Genomic DNA, 17808 nt, shown 5'->3' on the forward strand with positions numbered 1-17808 from the left:
GAGTCTCTACTTCCGATGCCAACTAACTGGGATGTTTCGAGTTTGCACACGTTGCTATGCAACGTACACTCTTGCTTCGTGCTTCGTCAAGTGATTCGGCCCGAATTAGTTAGAACTCGATCGATTGCTCGGAATGGTCGTCAATGGGTCCCTTCTCTTTGCTCGTCTACAGCCACACGCACTGCGTGTGTTAACCCTGTCGAGGAGTCGAGTGGATTCCCCTAGATACGATTTTCGCTCGGTAAAAGGGGTTGCCTCCCCATTTTCTAAATTGCTGAATGTAAGCATTTAAAAAATGTGGGGTGGGTATCCTCTTCTTTTGCCGTCTACTAGCCTGGTGTAGCATATAGCAACCGCGGGAGGCATAATATGTCCGGGCGGAGCACCTGAAATCGTGCTTAGCGGGTCCAGGTTCGATATGAGATAGGATAATTATGCGCGAAAAAGAGTTGGTGAACTTCATTTTCCTCTATTTCCGTCAATCGTTTCGTCTTCTTTCCGATTTGGGCTTAGTCCTTGCTCGTTGTATCGTTGCAATCCCGACCTGTTGGCTCGAAGCTGATTGTCGTAAGTGAAATGGGATTTTCGAGGACGAATTTCGTATCGGAAAATATTCATAAATAAATTAATAAATTACGGTTGCGAAATCACCTTGTCTTTCCCGCGTTCTATTCGCATTCTTAGACGAGATTGTCGTTTTAATGAAAGAGTTATCGTTGTTCCTTCGGTTAAATAAACGTTAATAAAAGTTGCATGGCTCGTACCGCCGAGGAGTCGAAACGATTTTCATCATGGAGAATTATTTCTCACCGGTTCTTGTGAGATCCATTCGCGACGTCTAGTTCGGTGCCCTGTTAAAAATTGGAAATTTTTATTGTAAGATTGGAACTAATCTCAGGTTTTCCTGGCAATTTCCGAAAGCAATGATTTCGGTAGTAATTCAACGACGATACGCTTCTTTAACGTCGAATTAATTTAAATAATATATATATTTAGATGAGAAAAATGTATCTTTTCTTTTCTTCGTTAAAAAATGTTCTTCATTATTAGGATTGGTATTATTATTGTCTATATAATGCCTATTTAATTAATTTTTATTAATTTTTATGATAAAAATGATTACGAACGAATATATTTTGTTAATTATTAATTAATTTTAAAATTTATTTAAAATACATGCATAAATTAACGTATCCAAAATATTTTTATAATTTTTGTTAATATAATATATTATATATACGCGAAATTATACATGAATTTTACATAAAATGTGCGAATACTTAAAAATTTAGAGACGAATCGAATGGGTACCCCTATAACAGTAAGATATTGATTAAAAGAAAAAAAAATTATTAATTTAAACGTTACAAGAATAAGAATCTAGATAATTAATCTAGAATTAATTATATATTTAAAATTATTTCATTTATTTTATTTTGAACACTATTCGAATTGAAATTTTTTATATCTTGCTGTTATCGGGTTCGATTCGCCTCGCGCGCGACGGTACCCCAAATTATGTGTTCGCACATTTAACACAAACTCCAATAATGCATATATTTTATTATTTATAGATATAATCGTTCGTAATCACATTTCAATAAAGAAGGTCGTTATATCCATTTAATTTTCAATAAAGAAATATATTTCTTAGTAATGGAAGAACATGTTTTCTGACGTGAATATCAATTTCGCGAATTGAAAATAATGACGAGGGATAATTGTCTTTGATTTAATACTGAAATCATTGCTATCGGGAATAGTCCGGAAGATCCAGGATTCGTTCCCTCCTACAGTGAAATTCCCGACGTTCAATAGATCACTTAACTTTTCTTCGCAGATTGATCTTGCGAAATCTGATGTAGAAATAAGATGTTAATCGTTCTCCATTTTTAAGATCGCTCCTATTTTTATCGGATATTACCGGTATGTCACTCGCGTATCTGCAATTGAATATTTTGAATATTATCGATTTATTTATTCGTCGCGTTTTATCGCGAATTTTAAATCGCGATTTATCTTATAAAAATTCGCAAGTAAATCGGTCGGTGAATTGTATATTCACAAACATTACAAACAAATTTGTCGAAATATTTTCGATTTTCTATATTTTCGTGATAATAATTATATCGCGCACGTGTCTATTGAGAGCTTCGATTATTATATTTATTCGTCGCGTTTTCTCGGGAATTTTAAATCGCGATTTATCTTATAATTTAATCGTTGACTTATACGTCGAAACTTTGGCTATCTTTCCACGTCTTTGAATATTGTCTTTTATAGTCTTTGCTAGTAGTGCAAATATTTTTTTTTACTATTTAAGAAGATGCCCGATAATTTTATTAATGATTAATCGCGATTATTTAAATTATTATATAAATCTTATTAAACTCTACTAATACATCGATAGTTAGAGATATAGTTAGATAGTTAAATTATTAGAGAGGGATTTTGATAAAATTATTTGTGCCGTTATTCTTTATTAAACGTGGCGAACAACGCGATTTTTTAATTATATGTTAATTATATTCAAAATTGTAAAGTCTTAAGATTCATTTTATTTCATTTAACTAATCATGCGCGAGATGTATGTATTTTCAATATGTATTTTTCAATCGCGATATTTCTATAAAATAGCGTATTAATCGCAAATAAATTCGCAAATATTACAGACCTTAAATATCTGTCGAAATATCTTTGCACTTGTGCGTGATAGTAATTATATCGCGCGTGTCTATTAGGTGCTCCGATTATATTATTAAAATTATACATATCGCAATCAAATATTCCGAATATTGTCGATTTATTTACTTGTCGCGTCTTCTCGCGAATTGTAAATCGCGATTTATCTTCTAAAAATTTGTAATAAATTCTATATTCGCAAATATTATAAATCTCAAATGTCTCGAAATATCTTCGCATTTGTTTGATAATAATTATGTCGCGCGCTGTCTATTAGCGGTTTCGATTATCATATTACAAAAATTACGCATATCGTAATCAACTATTCCTAATAATCGACTTATTTATTCGTTATCGCTCTCTCGCGAATTTTAAATTGTTATTTATCTTGTACTTTAATCATTGATTTACATCAAAGCTTTATCTATCTTTTCGCGTTTTGAATATTAATAATCTACATAAAATGCGCCAGTAATGCAAATACTTTCTTTCATAATCGGAAAAACTATCAATAATTTTATTAATGACCCTTTTGATCACGATTATTTAAGTTTAAGCGTTATTTATATAAAACTAATTTCTATTCTTAAATTCTATTATTGTATGTCGATTATTAATAATAAATATCGCGTAATTCATCATCGCTAATCAGCCTTGTTTGGACTATGTAGAAATTTTTAATAAATTTTATATTATACGTATATTTTGGATACTTTTGTAATTCTTTGTAATAATTTAAAATTATTCTTAAAAAATTAAATTGAATTTATTTTTAAAAATGTTTTAAAAATGAAATTTAAATTATCAAAATTATTTTCAAGAAGATTAAACAAATTGCATAATTATAAATGTTCAAGATATATTTTAGCATGTTATATTTGATTTTAAAAATTAAAAATATATCATATAAATGTGTAAATTAATATATAGCTATAATATTAAGTCCAAATGTTAATGTTATCAATATCAAATTATTTATGTTATTAAACATTCGAATAAATCGAGCACATTTATTTGATATTGATAACATCATAAATTATATTTTGTAAATTGTACTTTGTAATTAATAAATTGTGTTTTATAAATTGTAAATAGTTATAATTGTATATTAATTATAATCTAATATTGATATTTTTAATTATTGACATAGTTGTATAAAATACAATTATAACTATAATTATATTACATGAAATTGTATTTACGATTGTAAATCGTATTGTGTCTATTTACGATGTAAATTGTAAATAGTTATAATTGTATATTAATTATAATCTAATATTGATATTTTTAATTATTGACATAGTTGTATAAAATACAATTATAACTATAATTATATTACATGAAATTGTATTTACGATTGTAAATTACGTGAATACATTCTTATGTAAATTACACGAAAAATTATCGAAAGTATACGTATAATGATTATACATATATATTATATGTATATATATGATTATACGTAAGTATACGTATAGTATTAATTCGTTAAATTAACATATTTGTATCTATAGTATATATTTTTGAAATATTCGTAAAAGAATAACTGTTTATATTTTCATATCAAAGAGTCATTAATAAATTCGGAAAATTTTTATATAAAATGTAGAATCGCGAGTCAATTATTATAAATTTAATGATATGCTTTCCGTTAGATTTATCTATTTATGAATTCCATATCGCGCGGTACTGAATATTCTTAAAATAAATTATTAAATTATGATTGCGAAAATACCGTGTTCTTTCCGCGTTCTCTTCGCGTCACCTTCGCTATTATAGGATCGCGAGTTAATTATTATGAATTTGATAATTTGCTTTTCAGTTATATTTGTATTTACGATTTTCGTATCGGAACATATTCATAAATAAATTAATAAATTACGGTTGCAAAAAACACCGTGTTTTTCCCACGTTCTTTTTCGCGTTCTTCTTAGACGAAATTGTCGTTTTAATAAAAGAATTACATTGCATCATCGACTTTCCATCGTCGGTGCCGTCAACATGTCGCGAACGGCGGCATTTCGTTACTGCATTTCCGCGTTGTAGTATTTTCGCGTCGTCGCGTTTTCGCGCTTCCGCGTTCGATTTTTCGTATAAAAATCCCAATTTCCTTATTGTCGCGAGTCTCTACTTCCGATGCCAATTAACTGGGATATTTCGAGTTTGCACACGTTGCTATGCAACGTACACTCTTGCTTCGTGCTTCGTCAAGTGATTCGGCCCGAATTAGTTAGAACTCGATCGATTGCTCGGAATGGTCGTCAATGGGTCCCTTCTCTTTGCTCGTCTACAGCCACACGCACTGCGTGTGTTAACCCTGTCGAGGAGTCGAGTGGATTCCCCTAGATACGATTTTCGCTCGGTAAAAGGGGTTGCCTCCCCATTTTCTAAATTGCTGAATGTAAGCATTTAAAAAATGTGGGTATCCTCTTCTTTTGCCGTCTACTAGCCTGGTGTAGCATATAGCAACCGCGGGAGGCATAATATGTCCGGGCGGAGCACCTGAAATCGTGTTTAGCGGGTCCAGGTTCGATACGAGATAGGATAATTATGCGCGAAAAAGAGTTGGTGAACTTCATTTTCCTCTATTTCCGTCAATCGTTTCGTCTTCTTTCCGGTTTGGGCTTAGTCCTTGCTCGTTGTATCGTTGCAATCCCGACCGGTTGGCTCAAAGTTGATTCTCGTAAGTGAAATGGGATTTTCGCTCGTACCGAAACCGGGAGTGCCGTCTAATGTATAGGTATACATATTAAGTATATACACCGCGCGATCAAATAAAATTTTTAATACAAGTTCTTATACAAAATTATCGTTTTAACAAAAGATTTTTATCGCTGTCCCTCTCGTCAGATAAAATTCCTAAATATTGATGAAAAATGAAAATTCCTAAATAATTAAATTTACAGAATTATCGAATAAGAGCGTGAAGATTCGATGTGATAAGTCAACGATTAAATATTAGCTTCACAAAATTTAATCATCTTTGATATTATAGAATCGCGAGTTAATTATTATGAATTTAATAATTTGTTTTTTTCAGTTATATTTGTATTTACGAATTTCGTATCGGAAAATATTCATAAATAAATTAATAAATTACGGTTGCGAAATCACCTTGTTTTTTCCGCGTTCTTTTCGCATTCTTAGACGAGATTGTCGTTTTAATAAAAGAGTTATCGTTGTTCCTTCCGTTAAATAAACGTTAATAAAAGTTGCGTGGCTGGTATCGCCGAGGAGTCGAAACGATTTTCATCATGGAGAATTATTTCTTACCAGTTCTTGTGAGATTCATTCGCGACGTCTAGTTCGGTGCCCTGTTAAAAATTGGGAATTTTTATTGTAAGATTGGAACTAATCCCAGGTTTTCTTGGCAATTTTCGAAAGCAATGATTTCGGTAGTAATTCAACGACGATACGCTTCTTTAACGTCGAATTAATTTAAATAATATATATATTTAGATGAAAAATGTATCTTTTCTTTTCTTCGTTAAAAAATGTTCTTCATTATTAGGATTGGTATTATTATTGTCTATATAATGCCTATTTAATTAATTTTTATTAATTTTTATGATAAAAATGATTATGAACGAATATATTTTATTAATTATTAATTAATTTTTAAAAATTATTTAAAATACATGCACAAATTAACGTATTCAAAATATTTTTATAATTTTTGTTAATATAATATATTATATATACGCGAAATTATACATGAATTTTACATAAAATGTGCGAATACTTAAAAATTTAGAGACGAATCGAATGGGTACCCCTATAACAGTAAGATATTGATTAAAAGAAAAAAAAATTATTAATTTAAACGTTACAAGAATAAGAATCTAGATAATTAATCTAGAATTAATTATATATTTAAAATTATTTCATTTATTTTATTTTGAACACTATTCGAATTGAAATTTTTTATATCTTGCTGTTATGGGGTTCGATTCGCCTCGCGCGCGACGGTACCCCAAATTATGTGTTCGCACATTTAACACAAACTCCAATAATGCATGTATTTTATTATTTATAGATATAATCGTTCGTAATCACATTTCAATAAAGAAGGTCGTTATATCCATTTAATTTTCAATAAAGAAATATATTTCTTAGTAATGGAAGAACATGTTTTCTGACGTGAATATCAATTTCGCGAATTGAAAATAATGACGAGGGATAATTGTCTTTGATTTAATACTGAAATCATTGCTATCGGGAATAGTCCGGAAGATCCAGGATTCGTTCCCTCCTACAGTGAAATTCCCGACGTTCAATAGATCACTTAACTTTTCTTCGCAGATTGATCTTGCGAAATCTGATGTAGAAATAAGATGTTAATCGTTCTCCATTTTTAAGATCGCTCCTATTTTTATCGGATATTACCAGTATGTCACTCGCGTATCTGCAATTGAATATTTTGAATATTATCGATTTATTTATTCGTCGCGTTTTATCGCGAATTTTAAATCGCGATTTATCTTATAAAAATTCGCAAGTAAATCGGTCGCTGAATTGCATATTCACAAACATTACAGACCTCAAATGATTGTTGAAATATTTTCGATTTTCTATATTTACGTGATAGTAATTATATCGCGCACGTGTCTATTGAGAGCTTCGATTATTATATTATAAAAATTATACGTATCGCGATCAAATATTCCGCATATTATCGACTTATTCATTCGTCGTGTTTTCTCGTGAATTTTATGTCGCGATTTATCTTATAATTTAATCGTTGACTTATACATTGAAGCTTTGTTTATCTTTCCACGTCTTTGAATATTGTTTTTAATAGTTCGTGCAAAATGCTGGTAGTGCAAATATTTTCTTCTATAATTTAAAGACGATGGATAACTATATTAATGAAAATCATTCGTTCCGTTATTTTCTATTAAACGTGGCCACAACGCGATTTTTAATTATATTTTAAAGCTTATAGAGCTCATTTCTTCTTATTCAGCTATTCATGCGCGAAATAGGATATGTATTTCATTCTCAATTGTGAAATTTGTATAAAGTCGCGTATATATTAATCGCAAATAAATCGGACAGTGAATTTTATGTTCATAAACAATACGGATCACAAATGTTTTCTAAAATATCTTCGTCTGTCATCATTTGTGTGATAATAATTATATCGCACGCGTGTCTATTGATTCGATTATTATATTATAAAAATTATGCGTGTCTCGCAATTGTGTGAATATTCGATTATTGTCGATTTATTTATTCGTCGCGTTTTCTCGCGAATTTTAAATCGCAATTTATTTTGTAATTTAATCTTTGATTTACATCAAAGCTTGTTCTATCTTTACACGTTTTAAATATTTCTTTTCATGGTCTGCACGAAATGCGTCAATAATGCAAATACTTTGTTCTACAATCGAAGAAATGATCAATAATTTTATTAATGACTCTTTTGATCATGATTATTTACGTTTATACGTTATTTATATAAAACTAATTAAATTCTATAATTCTATGTCGATTATTAATAATAAATATCGCGTAATTAATCATCTCTAATCAATCTTGTCTGGTCTATGTAAAAATTTTTAGTAAATTTTATATTATACGTATACTTTGGACACTTTCGTGTAATAAATTTTATTTTGTATTAAGTTTAAAATTATAGTTTATATTAAATTTGTATTATATTTTGTAATACATATTTCTAATGCATTGTATTTTATATATTCTGCATTAAATTTTGTAATATATATATTTGTAATGTAATTATTTTTATATTACATAATTTAATATTTTGTAATGTGTTTTTTATGTAATTGCAAATTAATTATAATTTACGTTGTATACATTATAATTATGTAATATATATTTTTTATATGTATTATATTCTCTGTTTAAAAACTCTATTAAAAAAAATAAAAATAAATAAAAAAATTTTTTCACCTCAATTTTTCCTCCCCTGTATCTCCGCCTTAACGAAAGCATTTGCCAGGTGAGGAGGTTTCAGTACTCTCATGAACCTGAGAGCTATGCCAGCGGTAACATACGCCGATATTCATATAGTCTATTCTTATATTTAAAATCATTTGGACAACGTATGGGCACACATACATACACATATAGGTAAGTAATTTATAAAAATTATTTTTATAAAAATTATTATTTATCATATTTATATATTATTTTCAAAATAATGATTGTTATACTCTGGTGCTACCGGCATTTCGTGCACATAGCACGGAACAAAACCAGAAATTGTGCACATTACCCTTATATTACCCTCTGAGAACATTTATGGACATTGGCTTTGTAGTTCATGTCCACGTTTTCAATGTCCATAGAGGGAGTATCGCTTTCAGGGATCACCAAAAGCAGGCCATGACATCTCTCAGTCTTCTCTCTGTTTCTCAAGTTTCCTCCACGAGCGGCCAATCAGCGGTCGACGTGACAGCGAAAGGGATATCGAAAAGTCGAAGGCGACCCGAGCCGCGCCGAGGGCTGCCGAAGAGGCACCGTGACGTCATGTTAGAGCAGAAGAGATAAGACAGAGGAAGGGTACTCTGTTTCCTGGTGCACGATCGCGTAGCTAGAATTACTCGCGCGTCCCATCGGTTTCGCGTATCTCGAAGATGTCGTACGCGTATCTGTTCAAGTATATCATTATCGGGGACACAGGTAAATAAACGACGCGCGTTTCCCACGGGACACCCTCGCGAAACGGGACCCTCGTCCCGTGGCTTTCTACGTCATCTTTGACAGGGTCCCTTTGTTTTCGTTCTCGCGTGGTGCGCGATATCTCGCAAGCACGAGAGCAAATGCGTTTCCTTTTTCTTTTTTTCCTTTCCCCGAAAACTGTCACCGACGAGGAGATTCCCTTGCTTTAAAAGCGCGCTCGTTTCCTTTAAATATGTATATCGCGTGCATTGGCATTTTTTTTCGATGAATTTTATATCTGTGGTTTGCACTTTGTAATTTGATTTGTTGTTATTGCGCGTCGTTTGAGTTATCTGTAAGACTTGATAAGCTGTCTTGCTGATTTCAATTATGACAGCTGTAAATTGTGTCTTTAGTAATGAAATTATTCATGTTACAACTAGATACACATGTACATTTTGCATACTACATTTATTATCAAATGAAAATATTACTATAATTTTATTTTTGTATAATACTATTCATAGACTTGTTGCGAGTGGTGATTATTATAGTTAAATGACATATGAAAAATTAAATTAATGCAATATTGCAAATATACAAGAACTCGATATTAAATAGATCCTAAGATATGCTATTAAATACATATAAGATAAGATAATCAAAAACATTTTTTTTTGTTTATATATTATATACGTTCAATAAGGTAATAAGAATATTTTCTTATTATTTTGTTGAACGCATATTTCTTATTAAGATTTTACAGTCAATTTATAATTATACCTTTTATTAGGATTTTACAATCAAAGATTGTGATTTAAAAACTATGATATTTTTAGGAGTTGGAAAGTCCTGTCTCCTTCTCCAATTTACGGACAAGAGATTTCAGCCAGTTCATGATTTGACAATAGGAGTCGAGTTTGGAGCTCGTATGATTACCATTGATAGCAAGCAAATTAAATTGCAGATTTGGGATACTGTAATTATTTTTAATAATTCTATTTATATCGTTACATTTTATACTATTAATATTTATTAATCAGAAGTCATAATCTGCAATAAAGTATTACGTTAATACTTAATATTCAAATTAATATATTATTGTTATTTATATAAGAAAACTCACATAAATTTTAATTCTTATTGAGAAAAATATTTTTAATCATGCTTAAGAATAGAATTTTATAATTTTTTTTTTAATATTACCAAAGCATGAATAAAATCTTGTAAAATATATATATACATATTTTTTACTATTTAAGTAGTATTAATTGTTAATTATGATTGTTGATTATTATTTTTATGACTTGTTATATAGGCAGGTCAAGAGGCATTTCGTTCTATAACGAGGTCATATTATCGAGGAGCAGCTGGAGCTCTATTGGTGTATGACATTACACGTAGGGAAACCTTTAACCATCTTACAACATGGTTGGAAGATGCAAGGCAACATTCAAATTCCAATATGGTTATCATGTTAATTGGCAACAAAAGTGATTTGGATAGTCGAAGAGAAGTGAGGAGAGAGGAAGGTGAAGCTTTTGCACGAGAGCATGGTCTTGTCTTTATGGAGACTAGTGCTAAGACTGCAGCCAATGTAGAAGAAGCATTCATCAATACTGCTAAAGAAATATATGAAAAGATACAGGAGGGCGTCTTTGATATCAATAATGAGGTATGATAGTAATGTTTCTAATTATTTTGCACAAATTTTACATACACATATGATAAAAACACAGTTATTCTTTACAAAATTTTATATATTCTCATCATATTATTTGTAATAACATTTTAATTTATTATTATTTAAAATATAATGTTACGTAATATATTATATTTCTATCAATCAAAATATATATTTTGATTTATTATAATATATATATTTGCTGTAAAAAAGAGAGTATAAGAGTTAAAGATGTAGTGAAAAGGTATAATTACTTATTTTTTCATACCTTTTTTTTACATTTTTTCTGGAAATATCATATTATGTAAAAAAAATACAATTTATATATATATAATTTACAAAATAAGATGTTTGTGACTATATGACAATTGAATTGCATAGGCAAATGGTATTAAGATTGGACCACAACATTCGCCAACAAGTCCTGGAGGTTTAGCAGGAACTGGTGGACAAGGTAGTGCGCAAGGTGGTGGGTGCTGCTAGGGGCTGGGGCTTATCTGTCCACCGCTTCATCCTTCTCCGATCTGAATTGACCTTACTCCTGCTCTTTATTTTAATCTGAACACTTTGTACAATTTAATTCTGCGCATGCTGTTTCATGAGGTAACAAACGATAATTGATGTATTTATTAGTTGAAATTATCTTATACACGTAATAAATAGATAGGATTATTGTAAGACGAAAATGTTATAATCACTAAAATCATGAAGCATTAATAAAGTCTTTATTTACAAATTCTTCTAAAGATATAAAAGTGAAGTTATGTCATTTTTCAATATACTTTTGGTGAATTTAATTCGAGAGCAAGCAGATATACTTTTCAATTTAATATATAATCATTTTCGTACTTGCATACATCACGTAATAATTTTATCTTTTAACATATTAGATTATTTGAATTAAGGTTTATTTAATTTTTATTTAGAAAATTACATTTATTTAAGAATGCATAGTATAATTTAACTTGAATTATATTGTAAAGTCTATCAGGCTTGTCCCCCACTTTATTTTAGCACGACATATATAAATAATTGTATTAAATAATATATTAATTACTTGGGAATGATAAAGCGGGAGAGGACAGGCGTGTTTCTATTTAATGTTTTATATATTCGTTTAATACATATTGTGTACTGTAATGTAATGTGCACTGATGATCAAAATTCCATTCTATTGATGGTGGCTCATGGACACTGATATGTGTATCAGTTAAACTAATTTGATGATGATTTACACCTAATTATCTAAAATAACACTATATATATGTATGTATTGATGTATAAGATGATGATTATATAAAACATATATTAATCAATGGCGTTAGGAGGCCTATATTCAATCGGATTTATATTCTATATAAATAGTTACACAAGAGAAATCTTATTGCATACGTTATAACAATTGGTATCATTATTTATGGTATTTTTCTGAAAAGGCATTATTAGTGTTATAAGCAAATCAAAAATACATTTTTACAATTTATATTATAACTATAATAAAGTTTCTAATAACGACTATGTAACACAAAAGCCATATTTAAAGCCATAGATAAAGATACCGATATGAGTATATCAATAGCAATGATATAATTTTACCTGTATTTCATCAAGGCTCGAAAATTCCATTTTAACAAATGTTCCTGTCTTTGTTGCAAGAATTATTATGAGAATATTTCAGAATCTGCAGAGACATGAGACACGAAAAATATTTAACAATATGATGAATAAGAGATAAGCTCTAGTAGTGCACGTTATTATATTTATTAAAAGATTTGTCGGCTGGCAAAGAAACATACAGTAAGATTAACGTTTCTTGATGAAATTACGAGAAGATGCATCTATAAGTATGAATATATTATATCTAGTACAAAATTGGCTTTTCGAGTATTAGGGTGTTATTTATATCTCAAATTACGAGCTTATACCTAATCGTTATACCAAAGAATGTGTCAGCATTGTATATCTTTTTTGCGCTTGTACACTGTAATGATTAAATGGCGTACATTGGCTTCATAAAATTATATATATTCGATACATTTAATTTATTATAATCTAGCGATTATTCTACACCGTCAACATTAATAATATTGACGCTTGTATTTTGTATGTATGGGTTGGGTATATCTTTTCAATTGGAAAATATATATGTGCACATTACTTATCATTCTTGATCCTAAGATACATCATGTAATGAAAGGATACAAACTTTAAATTTTTCAGGACTGCGTCATATGAATAAAAATATATATAAATAACGAGCACACAATCGCCCTGCAAAAGATACAAGACTGCAAATTTTAATTAAAAAATGAGTATAATATTTAATATTGTATCCTGCACTTGTTATATATTTTCATAGTAGTATTTTTATTTAAGTGGCAGGGAGATTTGTGAAAAAAATTAATTTGCATGTAATATTGTTGTAAGTTTGAAAAAGATGTAACTCTAATTTTCGAGCAAGGTAGGCTGTTTGAAAATTTCGCGCGCGAAACGTCACGATGCGTGTGCTTTTCTCTACAGCTGATTAGTTGACAGTTGACGTGTCGCGCCACCGCCGAGTGAAGTCGAGTCGCTTGTCGCGCTGCATCTCGGAGATATGCCGTGACTGCATCTCGGCTGTTTTACCAGCGGAAGTGCCATAGTCGGTCGACCCCGGCAACGGGTTCGCGCGCAGCGTGTCCGAGACGACCACCAGCATCACCAGGTTACTCCGACGTACTTTATTCGGAGTGACGGTCCCATCAATCGGGCTGCTGTCAAACACGGTGTGGAGACGAGGAGACGACGCCAGTGGACGCCATGATGGTAGGTGGAACCTGTTATCAATCGGTGGCCGGCGATCCGTTCGTCTGACCTTTGCCTTCGATCGGCGTGAATCTTTCACCGAGTCTCTCGTTCCCCTTCGCGCGAACACTCGTCCGAACACTCGCAGCCTCTAATACACGCGAAAAATGTTGCAGGACGGTATATGTGACACTGCCGACATCTTAAACAGCGTGCCTCCGAAGAAGGTATTTATGGTGTTGTTGCTCCTGTCCTTCTTCCTCTCCTCGCTATCTTATCTTCCTGATGTGACACGTATTTGCTATAATTATTGGAATGTGCTCGATTTTCTGTTGTCGCATCGTCCATCGCTTCTACTCCAATGGATCTCTTCTTTCAGACAATCCACGCCGACACCATAGATCTCTCAGATAAGTCCCTGCAGGTGGACATTTCGGATGCTCTCAGCGAGAAGGATAAAGTAAAGTTTACTGTACATACGAAAACTACTCTACCTGAATTTCAAAAACCGGACAATCTAGTTGTGAGGCAACACGAAGAGTTTGTATGGCTTCATGATCGATTCGAGGAAAATGAGGAGTATGCTGGTTATATTGTACGTGAAATCTTTGTTCTCTAGCATACGCTTCATTCGCGTTTCACTCTTAAGTATTAATATTGATATTATTATGGTAGATTCCACCGTGTCCACCAAGACCGGACTTTGATGCATCGCGTGAAAAGTTGCAAAAACTTGGCGAAGGAGAGGGAAACATGACGCGTGAAGAGTTTAATAAGATGAAGCAAGAGTTGGAAGCGTAAGTTTTTTGTATACGTTGATTTATACTATATTTATTATCATATATTTTAACTGTAAAGATCTAAAAATCTAATCTTAATATATTCGTTATCTTGCAGGGAATACTTGGCCACTTTTAAGAAAACTGTCGCTATGCATGAAATGTTTCTGACCAGATTGGCGCATCATCCAGTCTTTCGGAACGATCATAATCTGAGGGTATTCTTGGAATATGATCAAGATCTTTGTGTACGAGGTAATATTCCCTATGCATTTGTATTTTGCATAATGTTAACATAAATTGGAGATAGATGTAGAATATTTATTCTGTTTATTTTTGCAGGGAAAAATAAAATGGAAATGTTTGGTGGTCTAGTAAAATCGTTTTCCAAAACTACCGATGAATATTATTTATCGGCTACGGTGAAAGATGTGAATGATTTCTTTGATCAAGAAATGACATTCCTTCAAACTTACCATCATAACTTAAAAGAAGCAACGAGGTTGGCTGATCGTCAGACAGCTAAACATAAAGATGTGGCAGATTCATATATAAAGATTTCCACCAATCTTTTACAATTAGCTACAACAGATACTGGAAAACTCGAAAGATTCTTAACTAAAATAGCTGAGACTTTTGAGAAATTACGAGTAAGAATATTTTATATAATGCGATTAAATTTCAAATCTGCCTTTATTGTTTATTGTTAAATTTTCCTTTCTTTTTGCAGAAAGTTGAAGGACGGGTAGCATCAGATGAAGATTTAAAATTATCAGACACTCTTCGTTATTACATGAGAGATACAGCTGCAGCTAAAAGGCTTCTTTTTAGAAGACTGAAAGCTTTACACGAATACGAGTCTGCAAATCGTACTCTTGAAAAAGCTCGTGCCAAAAATAAGGATGTTCACGCAGTAAGTTTGCATTTTTCTATAATTTGCAAATTGATATTCATGCAATATACCCTCAGATATAATTCTTATTATGAAATAACATACAGAGAGAAAGAGAGAGAGGAGTAGGGCAAAATTGAAATATAATAAATACAATAATATTAGTTTTTAAAATCACATTAATATCACATTCAGTTAAACTGCAGTTATTAGATACTATCATCAAATTATGGCCATGAATAGCATCTAATCAGAACTTTAATTTTTCTTGCTTTTCAAGGCACTGGAGGTTGCTGAGGTGTGTCATATATTGTTTGTCATATATTTTTTGCAGTAGTGCTTAAAAAATATAGATCCTATTTAGATCAGCTCCTCCCCTTTTACCCTTTTTTTTTAAATGTATCAAAAGTAATTTGATCAAGATTTACCCATTATTACGCGTATATTATATAAAAGCATTTTAAAGGAATACTAGGTTTTATATGACATAGTATAAGTTATTATTAAATAATATTAGAAATTAATTTCATATAATTCCTCTATCTAAAAACCATATATTTTTACAAGATTTCTACTTTTTCTCATATACAGATAAATAATTAATATGCAAAATATATACGTGAAATAATTTCGTTTCAAACAGAAAGATAAATCAGCACAAATTAATTATTGTAGCACAAAAGTTATTGTCAATGCATGAATAAGTTGCATGCACTTGAATATTATTGCAATAATTTATATCATTTATCATGCGACTATAATATTTTTACAATAGAGATGTGTTATTATTGTTGAGTTTTGCTGATGGACATGCTAAATATTACATTATATAATTGCATCTTGAAAGTTTTAAATGAACAAAACATTTAATATATCTCGTGATATTTTAAATTTGTGTTGTATTATATCAAGGCGGAACAAGCACAAAGTGAGGCATGTGAGAAATTTGAACAGATGTCTGATAAAGGAAAAGAAGGTAAATAGAAATACAAAAAGAAGATAAGTAGAAATAGATGTATATTATTCACTTAGAAATAGTATAATCAATATCATTCTGTAAGAAAATAGATGTAGGAATATAGAATAAAGACAAGAAATATGTACATTACTTTCTATCACAAAGTGCATACGCAAAGTGTTTCTTTTTTTTTTAATTTACAAAATGATATTGATTATTCAAATTATTTAAAGTATTATTAATACTTGCAATAATTTTTTAGAATTATTAGATTTCAAGACTAGGCGAGTAGCAGCGTTTAAAAAGAATCTCATTGAACTAACAGAACTGGAAATAAAACATGCTAAAGTGAGTGTAGTTTCTTATTTTTTTAAGCTGAAATAATATTACAGGAAAATAATGTAAACATGTATATCGAGAATGTATTTACATTATATGTTCACAGTCGCACGCGGAATTGCTCAAGAAATGTTTATCCGTGCTCCGGGAAGAGTGATCTAGTTTTAACGTTGCCATGGATGAACCTACGTGCATGCATTCTGTATGCAGATAACAGTTTATTTAAAATATAATAATGGTACTGTAAAAAATACTATATATATTTTTTGTTAACTAAATTTATTAGATCTATCTTACATTGAAAATAAAATACTGTATTAATAGCTGCAAAGTGACTGCGAAAAACGGATATTTACTATCTTTGAGCTGTAAAAAGCTATGCAAGTGCTGTTATCAGCTTCTGCTTAATAGAATAATTATGTAAGCAATTTTATAAGAGTTTGGATAATACTTGTGTTAGAAAGGAATAACACGCATTTCTATTGTAAAAAAATTAAATGTTATCGAGTCCCTTTGCAGCTTTGAATTAAGAGCCTCTCTGTTACACTTATAAAGGTTCTCTATATAAACATAAATATATATATATAGAAGAGAGAGAGATATATATATCTATATATATATATATACATATATGTATAAATAAGAATATATCCATATGGAGCATGTTATTATTATAATACTTAAGTATAGGATAAATTTGTGAAGGAGGAATCGTTAGTATAAAAGCTCAGGATGATTAAAGTTAATATAAACAATTAGATTTTCATAAATGAACTTTCCAGATTTTTATGACGATACATTGGTAATTATTCCGACAAATAATTATTCGTAATTGCGTTCGTTTTAAGATTAGGAAGCAAAGCAATGCGCAATGATTAAAGGGACCTTGAAACGATTTATAATAAAGTGCAATTATACTTTTCATTCTAGCGTTGTAAAGCCATATTTATGCTTTTACGTTCTTTCGTTATGCACTTCATCACCACTTTTGTTTGTCGTGCAAATTACATTGAACACTTTATTACCACTCATCTGGCGTCGTAAACTAGAAAAAAAAAGG

General features: G+C 30.6%; 2 protein-coding genes across 5 annotated transcripts in view; both read left to right on the forward strand.

Moving 5' to 3' along the window:
• Nucleotides 1-9161: 9161 nt before the first annotated feature.
• On the forward strand, nt 9162-13153 carry Rab2 (RAS oncogene family member Rab2). The gene is made up of 4 exons (XM_083083058.1): nt 9162-9333; nt 10152-10291; nt 10631-10987; nt 11378-13153. Exons 1-4 carry the CDS (start codon nt 9288-9290, stop codon nt 11477-11479), a joined length of 645 nt encoding a protein of 214 aa, XP_082939184.1. The 5' UTR covers nt 9162-9287; the 3' UTR covers nt 11480-13153.
• Nucleotides 13154-13539: 386 nt separating this feature from the next.
• Nucleotides 13540-17808, forward strand: part of Snx6 (sorting nexin 6) — a 166199-nt gene continuing 161930 nt past the window's right edge. The window contains exons 1-11 of one of the 4 annotated variants that reach the window (XM_083083052.1): nt 13542-13801; nt 13957-14007; nt 14160-14375; nt 14456-14577; nt 14678-14814; nt 14902-15209; nt 15290-15472; nt 15732-15749; nt 16364-16427; nt 16672-16757; nt 16855-17672. In XM_083083052.1, the coding sequence (XP_082939178.1) occupies nt 13796-13801; nt 13957-14007; nt 14160-14375; nt 14456-14577; nt 14678-14814; nt 14902-15209; nt 15290-15472; nt 15732-15749; nt 16364-16427; nt 16672-16757; nt 16855-16905 (1242 nt within the window). In that variant the 5' untranslated portion in view covers nt 13542-13795 and the 3' untranslated portion in view covers nt 16906-17672. Of the gene's footprint in view, nt 13802-13947; nt 14008-14159; nt 14376-14455; nt 14578-14677; nt 14815-14901; nt 15210-15289; nt 15473-15731; nt 15750-16363; nt 16428-16671; nt 16758-16854; nt 17673-17808 lie in introns of those variants that run through there. The other 3 variants (XM_083083053.1, XM_083083051.1, XM_083083055.1) reach the window with 3 other exon arrangements.

Source organism: Camponotus vicinus, unplaced genomic scaffold, assembly GCF_025532165.1.
Source record: "Camponotus vicinus isolate PSW18456_S1 unplaced genomic scaffold, iyCamVici1.0 SCAF_11, whole genome shotgun sequence".
Classification (NCBI taxonomy): Eukaryota; Metazoa; Arthropoda; class Insecta; order Hymenoptera; family Formicidae; genus Camponotus; species Camponotus vicinus.